The following is a 17,749-nucleotide window of genomic DNA, read 5'->3' as shown; positions in this document are numbered from 1 at the left end:
CAAATGAAAATACAGCTCTACCAACAATGCAGACGCAAGGGTGCCTAACATAGGGCTTGTGGACCAGAACAGGCCCACCAAAGGGTCCAATCCAACCAAGTGAACAATCTCAAAACTCAGGATGTCCATATATAACCGTAAATCCATTAACTGCTGAGAGTATTTTAAAGTGGTTACACCTTTCGGTCTGAAGGTTAATTTTACTATTCTTTAGTTCACTGCACTGCACACCAATTGTTTCTGGTGGGAGCTAGCTACTGGTGCCGCCGATTCGGCTATTACCGCTAGTAAAACCATCCCAGCCCAGCAGTGTTGCTGTGGAAACATGGTGGCCACTCTGAATAAGCGACTCAATTTTGAGAGGCGAACCCCCCTGTTAGCATTATCACTATCAGCTGTATTAGCACTAGTAGCAGTGTCCGCGTGGCTAGCGACGCTAACATAGTTAACGATGCTAAAGGGGTTTTGCAGCTTAAAATGAAGGCGCTTACTCACCAGGGGGACCTGGGCATAGACCGGAGGACGGCCATTATGTTTTCCGCAGCAATGCCGTCCCACTACCAAGACCGCTGGTAATTGCAGAATGAGCGGCGCCACTTTCCCTGGGTGGTTTACAGTGCAGAGCGTCCAAGGTTGATGTTCGCTAACCAGAGCTAACTCCATCCATCCAACTTCAGATTCTGCAGACATATCCAGATATATGTTTATAGAGGTTTATCAGTGGATGACTGTGAACAGCTAATGTTGCAGCACTTGTGAAGGCTGAGAGGGGTCAGGCTTCAGGAGCAAGTTCAACAGTGAAAGGCCTACTTCATGTGAAGTGCTGCTTCAGAGGCTTTTTCATCCTGACCAGAATACAGTTCTCTGAAAAAGCTATGAATATTTACTGTGGTAATATTTAAAGATATTAAACAATGTGCAAAATATGGTCTATCAGAAGCTTCAGTATGAAATAATCTGTATCAGACTTTGGAACCATTTTGCTAAGGCACAAGTCATCTCAGGTTGCTCATCATCTGTTTTGTTAATTTATTTCTGTACACAAAAAGAAAGAAAAGAATTTGGAGGTGTTTTTATTTATAGGTTAATATGCCATGGTTTTACTGCTCCAGCCCACTTGAGATCAAATTGAGCTGTATGTGGCCCATGAACTAAAATGAGTTTGACACCCCTGGGTAAAGGATAAATTTGGTTTATTCCAGTTTGGGTCTTATTTCTGTTTCATCTACTATGATAACATTGTGCTCAGCAAAGTAATTACTGAGATATGGGAACATGTCGCTACAATAACAGGTTGTAAACAAGCCAACGGTTTATCCAGATTATCCACTTTATTTGGAGGAGAAACTGAAAGTGAGAGCACCTGAAATGTTGCTAATAATCCTTCATCGCACAGGAACACTGTGTGCACACAAATACAGTAAATACAGCAGGTCAAATTTACAGTCTGGAATCTGTGGCGGATGTTTACAGCACACAGTGTGGGTAACAGCCTTCTTTTTCTTTTCCAAATTACCTGGGGATTTTTTTCATTCAACATGTGCCTCATGCCCTGTTTAGCTTCTGTTCAGTGGAATAAGTTGAAAATGTGATTATTGATAATATGAATGATGGCTAGAACTACAAAAATAAAGACCCACATTATGATAGGATGGAATTATCCTTCAGCAACATTGTTGTGGTCCAAAATTTGCAGCTACAGACCACTTCCTTGTCTCTGTTTAGATAACTGCATAGATAATTGATTCATCGTTTTAGTCCTTTTTCAAGCAAAAATTCCAGCTGGTTTCAGCTTCTCAACTTAGAGGGATTGTTGCTTTTCTCTGTCATAACTCATAGTGAATTCAAGGTGGAAACAGGCATGGGTTTCCAAGCATTTCAAAGTGGTTCTGGTGGTGCTGGATCACCTTCTGTTTTCCTCAGAGCCTAGCAACTACCATTTTCTACAGTTTGTTCAGTTGTTCCTCCATCAACTATTACTGCTACTGGGGAAACTGCAATGAACTCACATTGAGAGTCTTTGCTAACAGGGGATAGTTAGCGATAGCTACTGGGAAAAACAAAAGCTCTATCTTCTTGATTTGGTTGCGCAATGGTTGATGCACTTCCTTTCCTTTCCAGAGCGTTAGTAGTGGCACACAGAGCTGCATAGTCGGCTTAGAGGGAACTGATCTAAATGCAGATGGTTTTATTATTAAGGGTGTAAATCACCAGTTTCATCACGGTACACTGTTATATCGATTCTTTGAACAACGATACGATGGTTCTAAAACAAGGAACCCACTGGTTGTCACTGGTTGATAACGTTAAATTGTGGTTACTGTCATTAGTGTTTCTCTGGCACACGAATTTCCTTCAGGATAAATAAAGTTCTATTGAATTGAATTGAATTGAATTAGAAGTTGTCACCTTTTGGATGTGTATTTATTCAACATAGTTTTAACATTTCATAGATAGCTTGTCGCCACAGTAATATCTCATGGCTTCCATTTGTTTTCAGCGCCACAAGTGGAACCTGTAGTTATGTTACTTTACTCAGATGGACAGTTAATACAGAGTTATGTTCACAATATGGCTCACACTTGGTTCCGTCCCTTGAACTTGAACTTCTTTTGTGATCCATCCCGGCCATCACTCGTACCAGGTGTAAGTTTACAACGTGATCCTCACATCAGGTCGCTCTGAGTCCACACCCCGGGTGATCGTCATTCTTCTCATATCTATCCTTCATCTTGCATGCACCGATGGGAGCCCCGACTGATGGATGGGTCCGGAGTGGTGGAGGGGTCAGAAAAGCCTCCACCCCGCCCATGCAGAGGGTCTCAGTGGAGTATAGGCTTACTTTGAGGCAGGCCTCATATGCGGACAATATGTCTGCCTAGAGAACAGCCTGAAACACTTCTTTCTCACCCGGAATGTTCTGTTGAAGATTATTTTCCCATTAACTTATAGTGCTACCAGAGTGCACTTTTTTCACTGATCTTTATCATAGTTGTGCTGCAGTAACAGAGTTCATGTTGCTGTAAGGAACCATGGGGGCTTCAGGATGTTACTGGGAGAATCAGCCCCGCTCTCTGTGTCAGAACTTTACTCATCAGTTGATTCGTGTGTGTGTGTGTGTGTGTGTGTGTGTGTGTGGTCAGTCGACTCGTTCACCCCCGCTCACTCAGTGTCACTTCCTGTTCCCTCGTCTTTGGTTGGATGGAGCGCTCGGCTACTTGTCTTTGTGCAAAAAAAAAAAAACAAGGTGCCCCCTCTCCCTACTGTCCTAATGCATCTTTATCATCATCGTCACCCTCAGTTTCGTCAGAATTTAACAGTGTGCAGGGAGGCTTTTTAACTTTTTATGACTGCCAGTGTAGATGAGGAGCAGAGGTATTTAATTTTTTCCTTTTCTCTCTCTTTGATAGTGAACATTAAAAATGGTGGAACTTATTTCCTTTACCTAGAATAAAAATTTGAATTCCTCTTATGTCTGACAACATTCTGAAGTCTAGTTTAACGTTAAAAAAAGAGAAATAATGTACGATTATCTGGCAAGTGCAAAATAAATGTGTAGTCAAATGTAACTTTATCTGAAAATAAACTGTGAATTGTAGCGCTAGAGCGAAGCTTTCCAGCTGAGGTATGTGCTTATGTCTGTCTCCCCTCTAAACGCTGAACAGGACTGATAAGAAAAATCGGACATACTGGACACTATAGAAGTTAACTATTGAGTCGACAATGTCATACACAACAAAATGTTACTAATGTTAAATATCTCTGGAACGCTGCACGTGAGAGACTTACTTTTTTTCCCAGAAGCTAACTGTCCAGCTGCTTCAGTGAGATCTTGTCCCTTTCAGAAGCTTTGTAATCCAGCCTTGAACTGTGGTGTCTTTTTTGAGACTTTATAAAAGAAATTTATAATGATAAATCCGACACTGAATAACCTCTGTGATTATTGGTCCATTTCTTCATGTTGAAAACAGTAACTGTTGGTGTAAGTCGTATCTTTTTCAGATGTTTTGTAATTCAGCCTTGAACTCCAGTGTCTTTTTGGAAACTTTGTGAAATAAATCCAGAATGATGTCGTCTGTGACTATTTTTTCCATTTTTCCATGTTGGAAACAGTTGTTGTTAGCTGTTCACTAGTCGTCCATGGTGCCTTGGGTGGAGTCTGTCGAGCAATCAGAGGCTACTTTTCCTGATGTTTAGATTTTTGGTGTCTTATCATTTCAGTATCAGTATTGAGATATTTAGGCAGGTATCGTAGGCCAGTGTCCAGTTGGCAGGAAGAGTCTGGGCTTCGGTGTCACAGACCTGACAGAGTTGTCAGATAATGACTAATATAAAGACCACGGGACACTAAACTAAAACCAAGGCCAGTGTTATTACTGCTGCTGCTGCTGCTCGTGCGACTACCGCTTTTTAATGATGTAGCACTTGAATATTAAAACCATTAGGGAAGAGAGGGAGAGAGAAATTGAGATGTGATTCATTACTCTGCTGTGGGTGAGTTCACTCCTCTCCTCAGTCTTTCTCTTCATTATATTCTCTTCTTTCTTCTCCCTCATTTCTCCATCTCTCATTCTTTCCTCTTTTTTTTTTTTTTTGCCGTAATTGTTTTTCATCATCATTTGTCTTTTTTTTTTTTTTCCCCTCCACGTTGTCGTTCGCAAATGTTCGCTTTATTTTTTCATCTGTATCCTCTATTTGTCTCCTAAATGACAGAGGATGACTCAGGCTGCATGGGGTTTTTATTGTGCTTCAGTGTGTGTGTGTGTGTGTGTGTGTGTGTGTGTGTAGGAGGTACAGTGCTAATAGTCCCTCTCTCCCTGGCAGACTAATGACTAGTTTGTGCCTCTCTGTCTCTCCCTCTCTCTCTCTTTCTCTCTCTCTCTCTCTGTCTTGCTCTTGGAAATAATTAGCTCGCTCGCCCCCTTTCCAAAGATTACATCTATTATCACAAATTCTCTCTTGTCCCTGTTTTCTTTCTTTTGTCATCACTATCCTCATTTTTTCTGTCGTGTGTCCATCTCTCTGTCTTCTGGTAGAAGAAGGAGCAGCAGCTGGTGTGTGTTTAAACGTGGTGATAATGGAGTTGTTCTTTTGGTTTTTGGTTATCTTCGTTTCCTCCGTCGTCATCACAGTGAAATCAGGGCTGCATTGTACATCCAAAAATAACACGCTCTCTCCCACAATTTCCATATTGTAATAGGTACACTAAGACGTTTCTGTAAATACTTACAGTCACGTCATATGTGATGACTACGACTGTTTCATATCTGGTTAAAGTCATTTAAATGATGCAATAAAACATCTACAATTCCAAACTGACCTGTTTTGGTAATAAATATGGAAACATCTACCACAGTTTAACATTACTAATCGCAGGCAGGCTTTTAACTAAAGTAAATGTTAGCTTAAGATAAAGACTCCATAAAATGGGCACTTTGACTTTCTGGAGAATAGAGCCTCTTTAGTGATGATGTCATCCTGCACAAGTGGGAGCAACTGAAAAGTCAGACAGATAAATTTATCACACATCTTTTAACAGTCATGCTACTACTCTACTAGAGCTGGGCAATAAACATCAACCAGCCAAAACATTAAAACCACTGACAAGTGAAGTGAATACCATCTTGTTACAACGCAATGCTCTGCTAGGAAACCTTGGGTCCTGGCATTTATGTGGATGCCAGTTGACAAGCACCACCCACCCAAACATCATTGCAGACCAAGTACGCCCCTTCATGACAACAGCACTACCTGAAGTGCTATATCCTGAGCAACTGGACTTGCTTGAGTGTCTTGAAGACGTTTCACCTCTTATCCAAGCTTCTTCAGTTCTAATGGACTGGTGCAGAGTTGAGTCCCCCCATGCGACATGCCTCGCTCGAAAAGCTGCTCAGGAAAAGCCAGAGGACGTGGCAGAGAGTTCAAGGCGTCAACCTGGCCTCCGACTTCCCCACATCCCAATGCCATCAAGCATCTGTGGGACTGGTGGCGGCACCCCATGTCACAACCCACAGAACTTAAAGAATCCATTGCCAACACCCTGGCGCCAGACACCACTGGACACCCACAAGGACGCCTCACCGTGTTAAGCATGGTGCATCATCCTGCTGGGGGGCCACTGCCATCAGGGAGTGCTGTTGCCATGAGGAGGGGTACTTGGTCTGCAGAGGTGTTTGGATGGAATGCCAAGATTAAGGGTTTCCCTGCAGAGCACTGAATTGTCACGAGACTGGTACATTTATGGGAAGAGGTGGTGCTTAGGATCTGTTAAATCCATCCAAATACAACAACTCTACATATCTTTGAATCTTCTGATTTGAAACCTCTTAACAGTCTCATAGACAGTAGAGTTATTTCGATACAAATAGAAATCTAAAAAGACTTTGTGGCTGTAAAGGTGGTTGGGGCTTTTCTTGGCAAATAAGGACCAAGCACACACTGCCTTTTTTTGTTCTTGTTGTTAGGTTTTTGTTTTTTTTTTACATATCACAGCCTCCTACTTGGTCCTCCAGATGGTCATATTATAAATATCAAACACAGGAGGTTATTCAATTTATTGACTTTTGCTGCCCAGAGGAATATTTTTCTCTTTTGGATCAGGGATGCATCTCCAACAAAAGAGCTGTGGCACAATCTGATAACAGAGTGTGTTCCCAGTGAATATATCTCATGTTTGTTCACTCATTGGATGCTTTCTATAAATTTGGGACCCTTACTTGGAATATGTTGGACTTCCACTGTCTTTTCTTATGTCTCAGTTTTTTTCTATGTTGTATATGAAAAATATAATGAATATATTCTTGAATGAAAAAAAAACATATAACAGCTTAACTTAAAGTTTTCTCTCTCCGTCTCTCTCAGATGACCTGGCGTACGAGGTGCGTTGGTTTTTCACCAGGCTGCGCGGTGGAGAGACGACGACCCAGGTGGCCAGCGTCGACCGCTTCGGCGTTGTGAGGAAAGACACTCGCAACTCATCCAGTGACGTTTCGATAGAGCGCAAAGACACACACACCTACATGTTGAACATTCACGGCACTCAGGACAGGTGAGTGTGGAGATTATCGACCGTGCTTTGTTCTTGTTCTGAGCTGCAGTCTTACTCCATGTCTGTTTGTGCTCTGTGGTTTCCAGTGACAGTGGTGAGTATCACTGCGTTGCCACTCCCTGGTACCTGTCGGCCTCAACTGGAGCCTGGACTCAAGCTGGAGAGCTGACATCATCTCGAGTCTTCCTTACAGTTCGATTTGCTGGTGAGATAATACAACGAATGTCTAATTTAATTCACAGTTTTTACATTATTTGCTCCTGTTAAACACTAAATCTCTTTTTCTTTGTCCTTCTGCAGTGTGGGAGTCCCTTAAGTTACCTCTGTTATATGGAGTAGCAGCCTCAATAGGTAACATAACCATCACACATTCAAGTAATAGGAACAATGCAATGTTGAATCATTGATTTTTGATTCAAAGATTCAACGTTTTATACTCTAGTACTGTGTACAGTTCATCAACATCTGGTTTGTTGCTGTTGCCATAGAGAATGACAAACTATTATAGCCTGTAGTTTGCTGAAATGTTGAGGTAGATATTCTATTATATAAGTTTGAATGCAGTTTCCAGCCAGCAGCAGCAAAATGTCTCTAAAAATATGTAAAAGTGAGTTTTATTTGGGCTTCACTTGGCTCTCTGACGCTCACTGTCACTGTGGACGTCTCCACTCAAACTGCTGGCTGATAGACTACAGTTACTCTTTCTGTGCTCGACTGGCTGACAGTGCTGTGCTCAGGCTTATTTAGGACACATGTCTGATAGCTGGCAATGGCAGTGCACAGTGGATTTAAATAAGAGAAGAATCTGAATTTTTTGTTTTAAGCTGAATATAGCCAATAGTAATCAATAAATTATGAACTGAACTGGCACTGATGCTAATCTTGTGAAAGAGCTGAGGACATCCCTAGGTATTATTCATGACGAGAGTCTTAGTTTGGAGGCATTAGTAGTGGGTGTAGTAGTAGTGCTGGTAGCTGTAATAGCCTCTAATGTTGATTCTAGTTTCATTCAGTCCTTTAAATGAATAGTTAAGGAAGTTGTAGCGTCCCCTCGCCAATGTTCTTTAATCTTCACAGGCTCTTCTCACAGCAGACATTTTGACTTGTTATAGTCAGAAAAGCACAGGTGTTACTACTAACACCAACGATAGCTCTGTTCTATTCAAGTGCTCCAGTGAGAGCTCGTGCATTTCATTATTTACACCTGTGTCAAGGAATCTACAAAAGAAAAGACATGACGTCAGTGACAGTATTCAGATTTTGCATTGGAGCCAGAACTTGGTGTCAGTTCTATTGAAGTCAATGGGATGGGCACGGCAAATCACACTATAACCCATCATATCTTTGTTGTTTCACCTGAGACTGAAAATTCCTTCCACCAAAGTACAAACACGCATTTCATGATGTGGGCTGACATTTTTTATCGAAAAATGCGCTTTTGTTTTCCTTGTTATAGGTCTCCAAACAGATCATGGCTCTGTCCATCAGCTGCAAAAAGCTGCTGTGAGCAAGTCATACTGTAGGTTACATGTATTAGATTATCAATATCTCACCAACCTGCAAACGGTTAATGATGTTTAATAATATTCAAAAGGGCTGATGTTAGCCAGCTCTGTAATGTTTCCTAATATGATCAGAGGGTGGGGCTAATTGTATTTATTATTTTGTTTGTCAGTGAACTAAGTTAGCATTCGCACCTTGTTTAACTAACATCAGCCAACAGATGCCCGACATTAATTGGGAGATAAAACCGTCAACGTCAATAAAAATAATCATGAAGGTGTAAAAGGAACAGCCAGGGAGCTGTGGTGTTAATAAGTGATAGCAAAATTTCACAGCCTCTCAAGGTTATGACTTATGTGCATGCTATCTGATAATCAAGGCTAATATTAGATAACTTTAGTACTAATGGAAATCACTGAGTAAACTGCAAGGCATTGTAGCTTATGGCCAAGTCCTCATTTGGTGGATATTTACCTAACTCTTGAGTCCAGTCAGAATAATATTCAGAGCCAATGGACTGTTATTATAAGGCAGCAATACTTGTGCAGCTCCTGAATTTCCCTACAGGGACAATAAAGTATATGGTATGGTATCGTTATAGTGTGATTTGCCATGCCCGCCTAATTAACTTCAATAGAACTGATACCAAAGTCTGGCCCCAACTGTGACATGTGAAAATGCCATCTGTGGAAAAAGGCCTATTGCTATGGCAACTTGCATGATAAACGCATCGCAAAAGACTGCAATACTACACTTTAAATATAGGTTCAATGTATTAAATTAAGTCTGCCTGGAGGTGCACTTTTTGGCGAGTGAGGTGTATCAGACTAGTGCTGCCATGCTACTCTGCATTGTTGAGGGAGGAAAGTGTGACAACATGAGTGCAGACAAAGTGTGAATGCCAGAAAGGAACTGGTGCCTGAGAAAAATAGCGCTTCAGCTGTCTGGCGACATTTTGGACACAGATAGGAGAGACAATATGGCACAAACACAGGTACTGTGCGAGTCTGAGTCAAGAACTAGCAACACTTTAACATCTGTTGATGTTCGAAAATGTCTGTATTTATTGCAAGTGATATTCTTGTCGCGTATGGCATATGACATATTTTCCTGGTATTGTGCAGCCAGAGTTAAAATGCAGGTAGGTTTCTAAAAAAAAGTTCCTGGAAATATCTCTGAGGTGGACAGGCTTATAGTGACACCAGGAAGGGATTTGGCTGCTGTAAGTAAAATTAGTAGTGACAATAGTAGAGGTACTGGTGGTGTAGGAGTGGTGTTGGTATTGTGGTTTTAACCTTATTGTGTGTCTCCAGGTGTGGGCCTCTTCTCTCTGGTCCTGGGTCTGGTCTGCGCCCAGTGTTGCTGCCGCAACACCGCGCACACCCCACGCTCACGCAACAAACTGATGGACCTGGAGATGGACTGACAAACACTTTCCCCCGCACCCACACACTGCAGCGCTCACAGGAAACACCACACACACAACCGACACACGCCCATAGACGATTTCTGGGACACCCAGTTGTTTCCATGCGACGGACGTTGGGAGTAAAATGACACGCATCGCTTTGGAAACAGAAGCCTGACACACTCGATCTCAGTGCTTTAAGCGGTGCTCAGGGTTTCTCAGCTCTGCAGTGGAGGAGCAGGGGACTTTTCTAAGCACCAATGAGACTTCTGTGAAGACACATTGAAATCTGTGGCGCTTCCAGTGAATTTTTTTTACACAGATATATTTGCTCCCAGTTCAGATCATAGCACTACAAGAAGCTCTGAAGAATCCAGAGTTGAATTTTTGAGGAACATTTGGCTTCTGAGACGTCACTGCCACTTGGGAATAAAGGACCACGATACAGATCTGCTGCCTCTGTTACCACAAGGGATAACTAAAGGAGCGCTCAGGCTGGACTACTTTTTTTCTTCCAATGCCAAGGTTCGAGTCTCTCAGAGTAACGGCACACCAGCGTTCCCCGTTGAATTTTCTTTTTTGAGGAAGTGTGGAAAATTCAAGGGGTGGTTGGGGTTGGAGAGACGGAACGTATCTCTGTTACGTCACATGTCTAAAGTTATTTTATATTCGCAGAGACTGGAGGTTTAGGCAGCCTGAGCCTTATTTCTGTCATGGAATACATGTTCATACGGGCAGCAGAAGTCCTAGAAAACGAAAGTGCTCCACGTGCTTTCCACACGAGAGGTATTGCACTACAACTACCACCCCAGAGTATTCCTACCTTAACAAAAGGACAATATTTACTTTTATTCTCTAGTTTTTTTAAAAAATTAAGAGATTTTAAAATGAGAGACATTTTTAAGCTTTACACGGAGATATGCAGTTAGTGTGTTTGTGTGTGAGATATACTGTACGTGGTGCCAATATTTGAACTGATGGAGGTGTGCTTGGTTCAAATCGCCAGATCAACACTTGAACAGCCACTAAAAGTGGCGACAGCAAGCACTCTTCTTTTATAGATATTCCGAAATGTATCCTGCTGTTATTTTACCAGAGTCTCGTGTGTGTTGGTGTGAGTGCTGTGCTACAGTATGTGAGACAAAGAGTTGCATGTACTGTTTTATAACGACAGACTGACGAGCAACACAAGCCTTTTCCTGGGTTACATTTTGACGACATCAAAGTCTCCCACCTCCAGATTTTTAAAACCATGCTTCACTAATCGAGTCTCGTGTGTTCACACTGTGAGCAACATAACTCTCTGTGGGCTCTGGTGCAACAAACTATTGCTTCCATGTTTTGAAAAAGAAAACCATGCATGTTTCTCAGTTTTGCTTTTTAAAGGAAAAGTTCAACACTTGGGGAAATAAGTTTATTTGCTTTCTTTCCAAGATGAGAGGATCAACACAATCTCTCATGTGTGCTGTGTGGTCTTGATGTGGTTAGCTTAGCTTAGCTTAGTTTACAGACTGGAAGCAGGGGAAGACAGCTAGCCTGGCTTTGTCTAAAGTTAATAAAAAAAACACTCACCAGCACCACTAAAGCTCACTTATTAACACATTGTAGGTTGTTAGTTTAATCTGTAGACATTTTTGTGTGATGCTGTAGCTTTTTTTTTTTTTTTGCTGAGCGGGTGGATAAACTGTTGATGAAGCAATAGTTCTACAATGTAATGCCTCCTAAAACCACAAATGATCATGCTGACATTACAGTTTGTGTACAGATTAAATAAACTTTAAAATGTGTTAATTAGAGGTGCTGGTAGGCATTTTTAATACTGGGCAGAGCCAGGCTAACTCTTTCTATCTGCTTTCAGTTTTAATGCAACACTTTCTCATACCTAAACAAAAGAATAGATCAATTTTCCACTGACTTTTAAAACAACATATATTACTCTTATAACAGTCGCAGTTTTAAACCCATCCTAGCATAAGTGCTTTTGTCACTAACGTAACGTGACTTATGTCTCATGGAAGAAGTCACATATGACACTAGCCTAGTATGCTTCACTTAGTAGAATACTAGGCTTTGTTATAATTAAAAAAAGTTAACATTGACTTTGTAGTACAAACAGCAGTCTCCTGGGTATAAGTCCTGTGCATGTTTGACCCATCCAGCACTGCTACCGTCAGGCACTTTTCCCATCTTAATGCGACGTTACACTTTGTCACTTTTTATGCAAGTCACTTCACCTACATCTCTGCTCCCATAATAACTACTACAACCACTAGAGGGAGCTGCCTTACAATAAATGTAAGTATGGGTCGTAATAAGCTGCATGCACAGTCGACCTGTGGGGTCGTTTTTCGGTCTTGATGCTAAGCTAAGCTAACAAAACTCTGACTCAGCACACAGACATGGCATTCAGATCAATCAATCAGGCTTACTCCCCAAAATGTTGAACCAATCTTTTTAACATTTTTGTAAAGCCTCTTGTTGTCATTTTTGGTTTAGCTAGGCTAGCTGTTTCCAGTTTTAAAGGTCCAGTGTGCAGGATTAAGTGGCACCTAGCAGTGAGGTTGCAGAACTGAAACTTCTGAGCTACTGTAGAACAACATAGGGGACTCCACCACAGGGGAGTACCTGCTCTGTATGTAAATTTAAATGGCAACGAAAATACAGTTGTTTTTTTTCTGGTGATTATAAACTAATGAAACCATCGATCTGAATATTGTATACCGTTTCTGCCAATAGATGCCCCTAAATCCTACACAATGGACCTTTAGATATTACTAACTATCCAGAAATGTAACCAGAAAACTTTCAGTTTCAGAGCTTCAAACTCTGACACTAGACACAGCCCTTTATTTAAATAATTTAGGATGTTTTTTTCCACTGTTTCAGAGAAAAATTGTACCTTGCACTTACCAGCCAAAACTGAAATTCATATCTGCACAACAAAAACTTTACCAGCTGATAATGAAAGTCATCTGTTCCCAGCACATGTCGGCTGACCTCTGCTGAGTCTCTGCGGTGGTTTTCTTTTAAGCAAATGAATGAATCGTATCACGTTGACTGCTGTGTGAACACATGCTCACAGTTCCAGCAACAACACACACAAAGTGAGGCCGTTTGTGTCCAAACCCAGCAGGACCCAAACAGACCTGTTAGGTTTGTCGTAAGATGTGCCAGGCTGTGTTTCCTCCTTCACTGACTGGGCTTGGTTAGCGCTTTGTTTGATGTTTTAAATAGTTTTAAAAGGTATTTTAAGCAACTATCGGAACTGTATGAGCAATATCAGGCTGTGGTCAGGTCAGTCAGCGCATGTGAAGCTGTACTCTGGACATATTTTTTACCCTCAGTCAGAACTAAAACATTTAAAGATACGATTATTTTAAAACATTGGATGTTACATATTCAAACCATGAATCTGTTGTTCACTTAGCTCTTTGTGCACCAAAACGCCTCAAATTCGGCCTGGCCGGGCAGCCAGTGCAGAATACTTAATTATTATCCAGTCCAAACAATCCCCAAATCCATAAATATCTCTGACTGAAGAACTCCAAGAGTTTATTTCATAGCTTCAGGAAACACCCAGACAAACCTGTACACATCCTGCTACAATAATATATTTTATTTTCAGTTCGGGACACTAAGGGGTTAAACCGAAAACCCACTTTGAGACATATTGATACAATATGTGTGTTTGGGTTTGATTGATTGTGACAGTTTCTTCAAAAACTTCCAGTGCGTCTCCATAAAGCCTCTCCACAGGTGTGTGTGGGTGTGTGTGTGTGTGTGTCTCTCTCTCTCTCTGTGATAGAGCTGTTGCAGTATTCAAAATGGGTTTTACCACTATCACGAACACACACACACACACACGCACTCACAGTACTGGAGCTCACAGGTTAATGATAGGGCTCCGTGCCAAATGCTCTTAACAGTGAACAACACAAACACGTAGCATTGATACACTCCTCTGAACATGTCACTGCAAGGTTTCCCCAGTGTCCTTTTACTTTGTCATTTTATTGCAACGAGTATGATGAATCATGATGATGTTTTTTTTTAAATAAATAGATTTGTAAGATGTATTCATTTTGTAAATTATTTCATATGTCCTGATTTTATTGTGTTTTTATGGTAATGATTTCATTATTGTTTATTCTCGATTTTGTTACCCAGCTGTTTCCCCCTCGTGGTGGTGTACGTGGAATAAGGCAGTACAGGAGGAGGCGCACATTAAAATCCTCCAGGACTGTAACATGCTCATGCTTGTTTAACCCAAACAATGTGTAATGTGACTGCAGTTGGTTCGGATCAAGGTCAGGACACATTTGTTTACCTCTTCAGGATGGTCTCGGTCCGGTTGTTTTGGTGTGCACCTGAGCGCGACTGCTGTGTTCACACCTGCCCAAACAAACAGCCCTTAGGGGGCAAACCGACTTGAGTTCAATTGAAAAGAACCAAACGGGGCAGATATGACAGCTGCCTTAAAAACAGCTAGTTTATGCAGAATGTCCTGTTTCATGCAAGGGAGGATTCTCAGTACCAGGTACTGTCCAGGACCATGGTTTTTCGGTGTATCAACTGAAGCCTCTGAATGGGCGTTTCCCAAGACAGGGCCAGGCTTGCTGGGAGACACACCATCACTTCTGTCATGCACTACTGACTGGAGCATGTCATCAAGCTGTAAAGCTTACGAGCATTGACGTCATGTTATTTATGTTTTCACAAAACCAACATAACATTAGCTATCAAACGTTATCAATTTAAACCGTCAAACTTTCAAATTCCAATTGCCCTTGGAAATTAAATGCTAGCATGCTAACGTTAGCACACATACCCTTCAGATGCTACTTTTTCATGTTATTTCCTGCACACTCATTGCTGTGTTCATCGAGCATTTTTCATGTGGATTCTACTTTAAACCTCACCTTCAACATTGAGCTTGTATCTTGTGATCACACCAAGCCAACAGTCCGTCTTAGGTCAATGGCGGGCAGTTGATGAGCATCTGTTGCCCTAATTTTGGGGCATTTCCTGCATGGCTGGCACTAGCCGGCCCTTGTGACCTGTTTTTTGGTCGATTCAGCATGCTGAATTGGCGTCCTAGATGGTGGAGCCCGTTGGTGAGAGAAATCCTTGTGATTGGCAGTTCAGCTCAGCACAAGAGAAGGGAAACAGGAGTGAGGAAGGCAAACAAACAAGGGCGTGAGAATAAAATAAACTTGTTACATTCGGTCCGATTCATTAGGTAAGATTTCTTCTAGCCACTGAGCTCTTTAGCAGAAAGACTTTGTAATTGTTTGTATTATTGTTCGCTGACTCACAGTAAATAGAATTTGTTCTTTCGACATCAGGTTCAGTTGTTAATGTGCTAACTGGCTAACTAGCGTCTTGAATCCATCCTGTCGGTCTTATAGCTTCCCCTTTTTCAGTGGTGAGTACAGATGATGCTGCCTACTGCGATGGAGAGTGATAAAGCTCAGTGTAAGTTCAGTAAGGTAGACTTTATTTATGCTATATCCACTGACAATTTTACCTTTATCCCACTCCTACTGCTTCCACCAATCAGCTGACTATGGTGTTCCCTCTCCAGGTTAGCCAGTCAAACTTTGCCACGATCTCCTTCAGCCATTCATGTTGCTGCTGCCAAACTTTAAATCTCCACTTTGCTCTTGTCAGCTGTCATTTTAGTCAGGTTGGCTCTGATAGGCTAGCTGTTGTGTTTTGGTTGGATCTCCAGCTGCTGCCCTGTCTGTCTGTGTGCAGCCAATAGGGGCAGTTCATACTGGGGTTCCTCATGATGTCACTCTTCTTCCCCCAAATCAACATTTATGTGTTTTGTGTTTGTATAGTTGATTTATTGTCTGAATAACACCAGTAGATATTTAAATGTGGAGGTAGCTCTGGCTGGCCCACATTTGCCCTCTTTCTGTTAAGATGTGGCTGCTGATTTTTTTTTTTTTTCCACAGGATCTGATGTGGTCGTGATCAGAGTTCCTGCTCTGAGACTTGTGACAAATGTGGGCCAATTTGGTTTTTCTTCTCCGTCTCTGGGCAAGCCATCAATCAGGTTTTTGTATGCTTGCAAACATCTGAAAAAATAAAACAACTTCAAAAACTTCTAGCAGAATAAATGTTTTATAATTCAACATTGGACCGCGGCTATATCTCTTCCTCTTCCCTCCATGTCTTTAATACTGTGTCACCCATCCCCTTGTTAGTCTTATGGGATTTATTTTCTGTCTGTTTATAGTCTTTCTCTCTCGCTCTGTCACCAATCTCTCTTTCCCTCCGTCTCCCTGCTCCATTTCTCCTCTATATTTCTCTTTCGCTGCATCTCTCCTCATCACACCCATCTCTCTTTCACTCTTCATTAGAAATGCAGAAGAGTTGAAACCTCGGTTGCTCTCCTGGGTTTTGATTTTTTACACCACTTTAACAACACTTTCTCCATCCAACTCTCTCCCTCCATCACTCTTTCTTTTCTCTCATCTCCATCTCATGTGGAGATGAGAGAAAAGAAAGAGTGATCCGGTGTCGATTGGCTCGGGCTGTGGCTTTTCTAACTTGCACTCGTTCCCTCTCAGGGTCCACTTGACCCAGTTTCCTCGTCTCTGTGTGTGTTCATGCCTGTCATGGATCATTTGGTAATGTGGCCTTGTCTCAACTTAAACCATTGTCTTCCTTAATTGACTCAGTGGTGTGTGTGCGTGTGATTAAAAACAGCACAGGGTATTTTTTTTGTTTTGCCACCACCGTACACTCCTGCTGTTTTGGAGATGGCACATTTCGTTGGTGTTACCCACCGGCTCTGACTTGAGCGTGTCACAGCTTGAGGGTTGCTCCACATAACAAAAATTTCAGACGGAAAAATTTAGCAGCGCACGGAGAGAAGTAAGCAGCCTGTTCTCCCCAGAGTGTACCAGAGGCGACACGTTTTCTCGTATTCATTGTAATCAACGCTGATGTTTACAGCAGCTCCAAACAGCCGACAGCCTCCATCACACCACTCTGCTGTCTGTTTCTCGCCCAGTTAAACGCAGCAGTTTGGTGGATGCTCTCCCTTCACTGTTTCACAAAAAAGTGTGGATTAGAAAGAAGCAGACCAGTTTGTTAAACACTTTGGTGTCCCGATTTTACAATCACAAGTTGTTTCCTGATGTTTAAGTGTTAAAATAATGTTCTCACAATAGAATTGAGAGAAAATCTAAACGTGTAGCTGTGCAGCTTTAATATAAATGGTCGCTCAAGAGATATACGGTGGTATTGCTCTTAAATAAAGCTGAGAGACCTGCGAGAGCAGAAGTCACTGTTGCCGCAACAACTACGATTCCTGTAGGAGCCAAGTTACGTTTATACTTATTTTAGTTCACTAAAAAAGCACAGTCTGTATTTTGTTTTAAGGTATGTTATGCAGGAATTGTAGATTATTATTTTTGAAAATGAAAGTAAACCCTAGCTTTTGCTGCTTGGCGTTTCACCTCACTATATTGCTTTTTTTTTTTTTTTGGTGTTGCGTCCGTGATTTTTGTAGCTGACTCTTGGATGGGTGCTGCTCACAGTCTGGCACCTGGTTGCTACTGTTTTATAAAAAAAAAGGTACCGACCTCACCTTTGTGCTGTTTCCAGGAACAAGCCGAACATGCCAAAATATGAAGAAAATAAAGGCAGGGCATGGGCAGATTATGACACAGTGGGCCCCTGGGCACAGAAATGCAGAAGGCCCCACCACCTCTGCAACATGGGAGCAAGAGACAGAGACTTTGTCATTGTTTTGTGGCTCTTTGAAGTAAATTTGT

The 17,749-nt window shown here is 41.8% G+C and overlaps 1 protein-coding gene across 1 annotated transcript in view; it reads left to right on the top strand.

The window, feature by feature from the left end:
* ptgfrnb (prostaglandin F2 receptor inhibitor b) overlaps positions 1-15,902 on the top strand; it is an 83,654-nt gene extending 67,752 nt beyond the window's left edge. The window contains exons 13-16 of the mRNA XM_050063358.1: positions 6,862-7,048; positions 7,135-7,253; positions 7,349-7,399; positions 9,865-15,902. Coding sequence (XP_049919315.1) covers positions 6,862-7,048; positions 7,135-7,253; positions 7,349-7,399; positions 9,865-9,977 — 470 coding nt within the window. The 3' untranslated portion in view covers positions 9,978-15,902. The remainder of the gene's footprint in view (positions 1-6,861; positions 7,049-7,134; positions 7,254-7,348; positions 7,400-9,864) is intronic.
* Positions 15,903-17,749: the final 1,847 nt, after the last annotated feature.

This window comes from Epinephelus moara, chromosome 15, assembly GCF_006386435.1.
Source record: "Epinephelus moara isolate mb chromosome 15, YSFRI_EMoa_1.0, whole genome shotgun sequence".
Classification (NCBI taxonomy): Eukaryota; Metazoa; Chordata; class Actinopteri; order Perciformes; family Serranidae; genus Epinephelus; species Epinephelus moara.
Note: the sequence above shows the minus strand (reverse complement) of the source record. Positions and strands in the feature narration are given on the sequence as shown.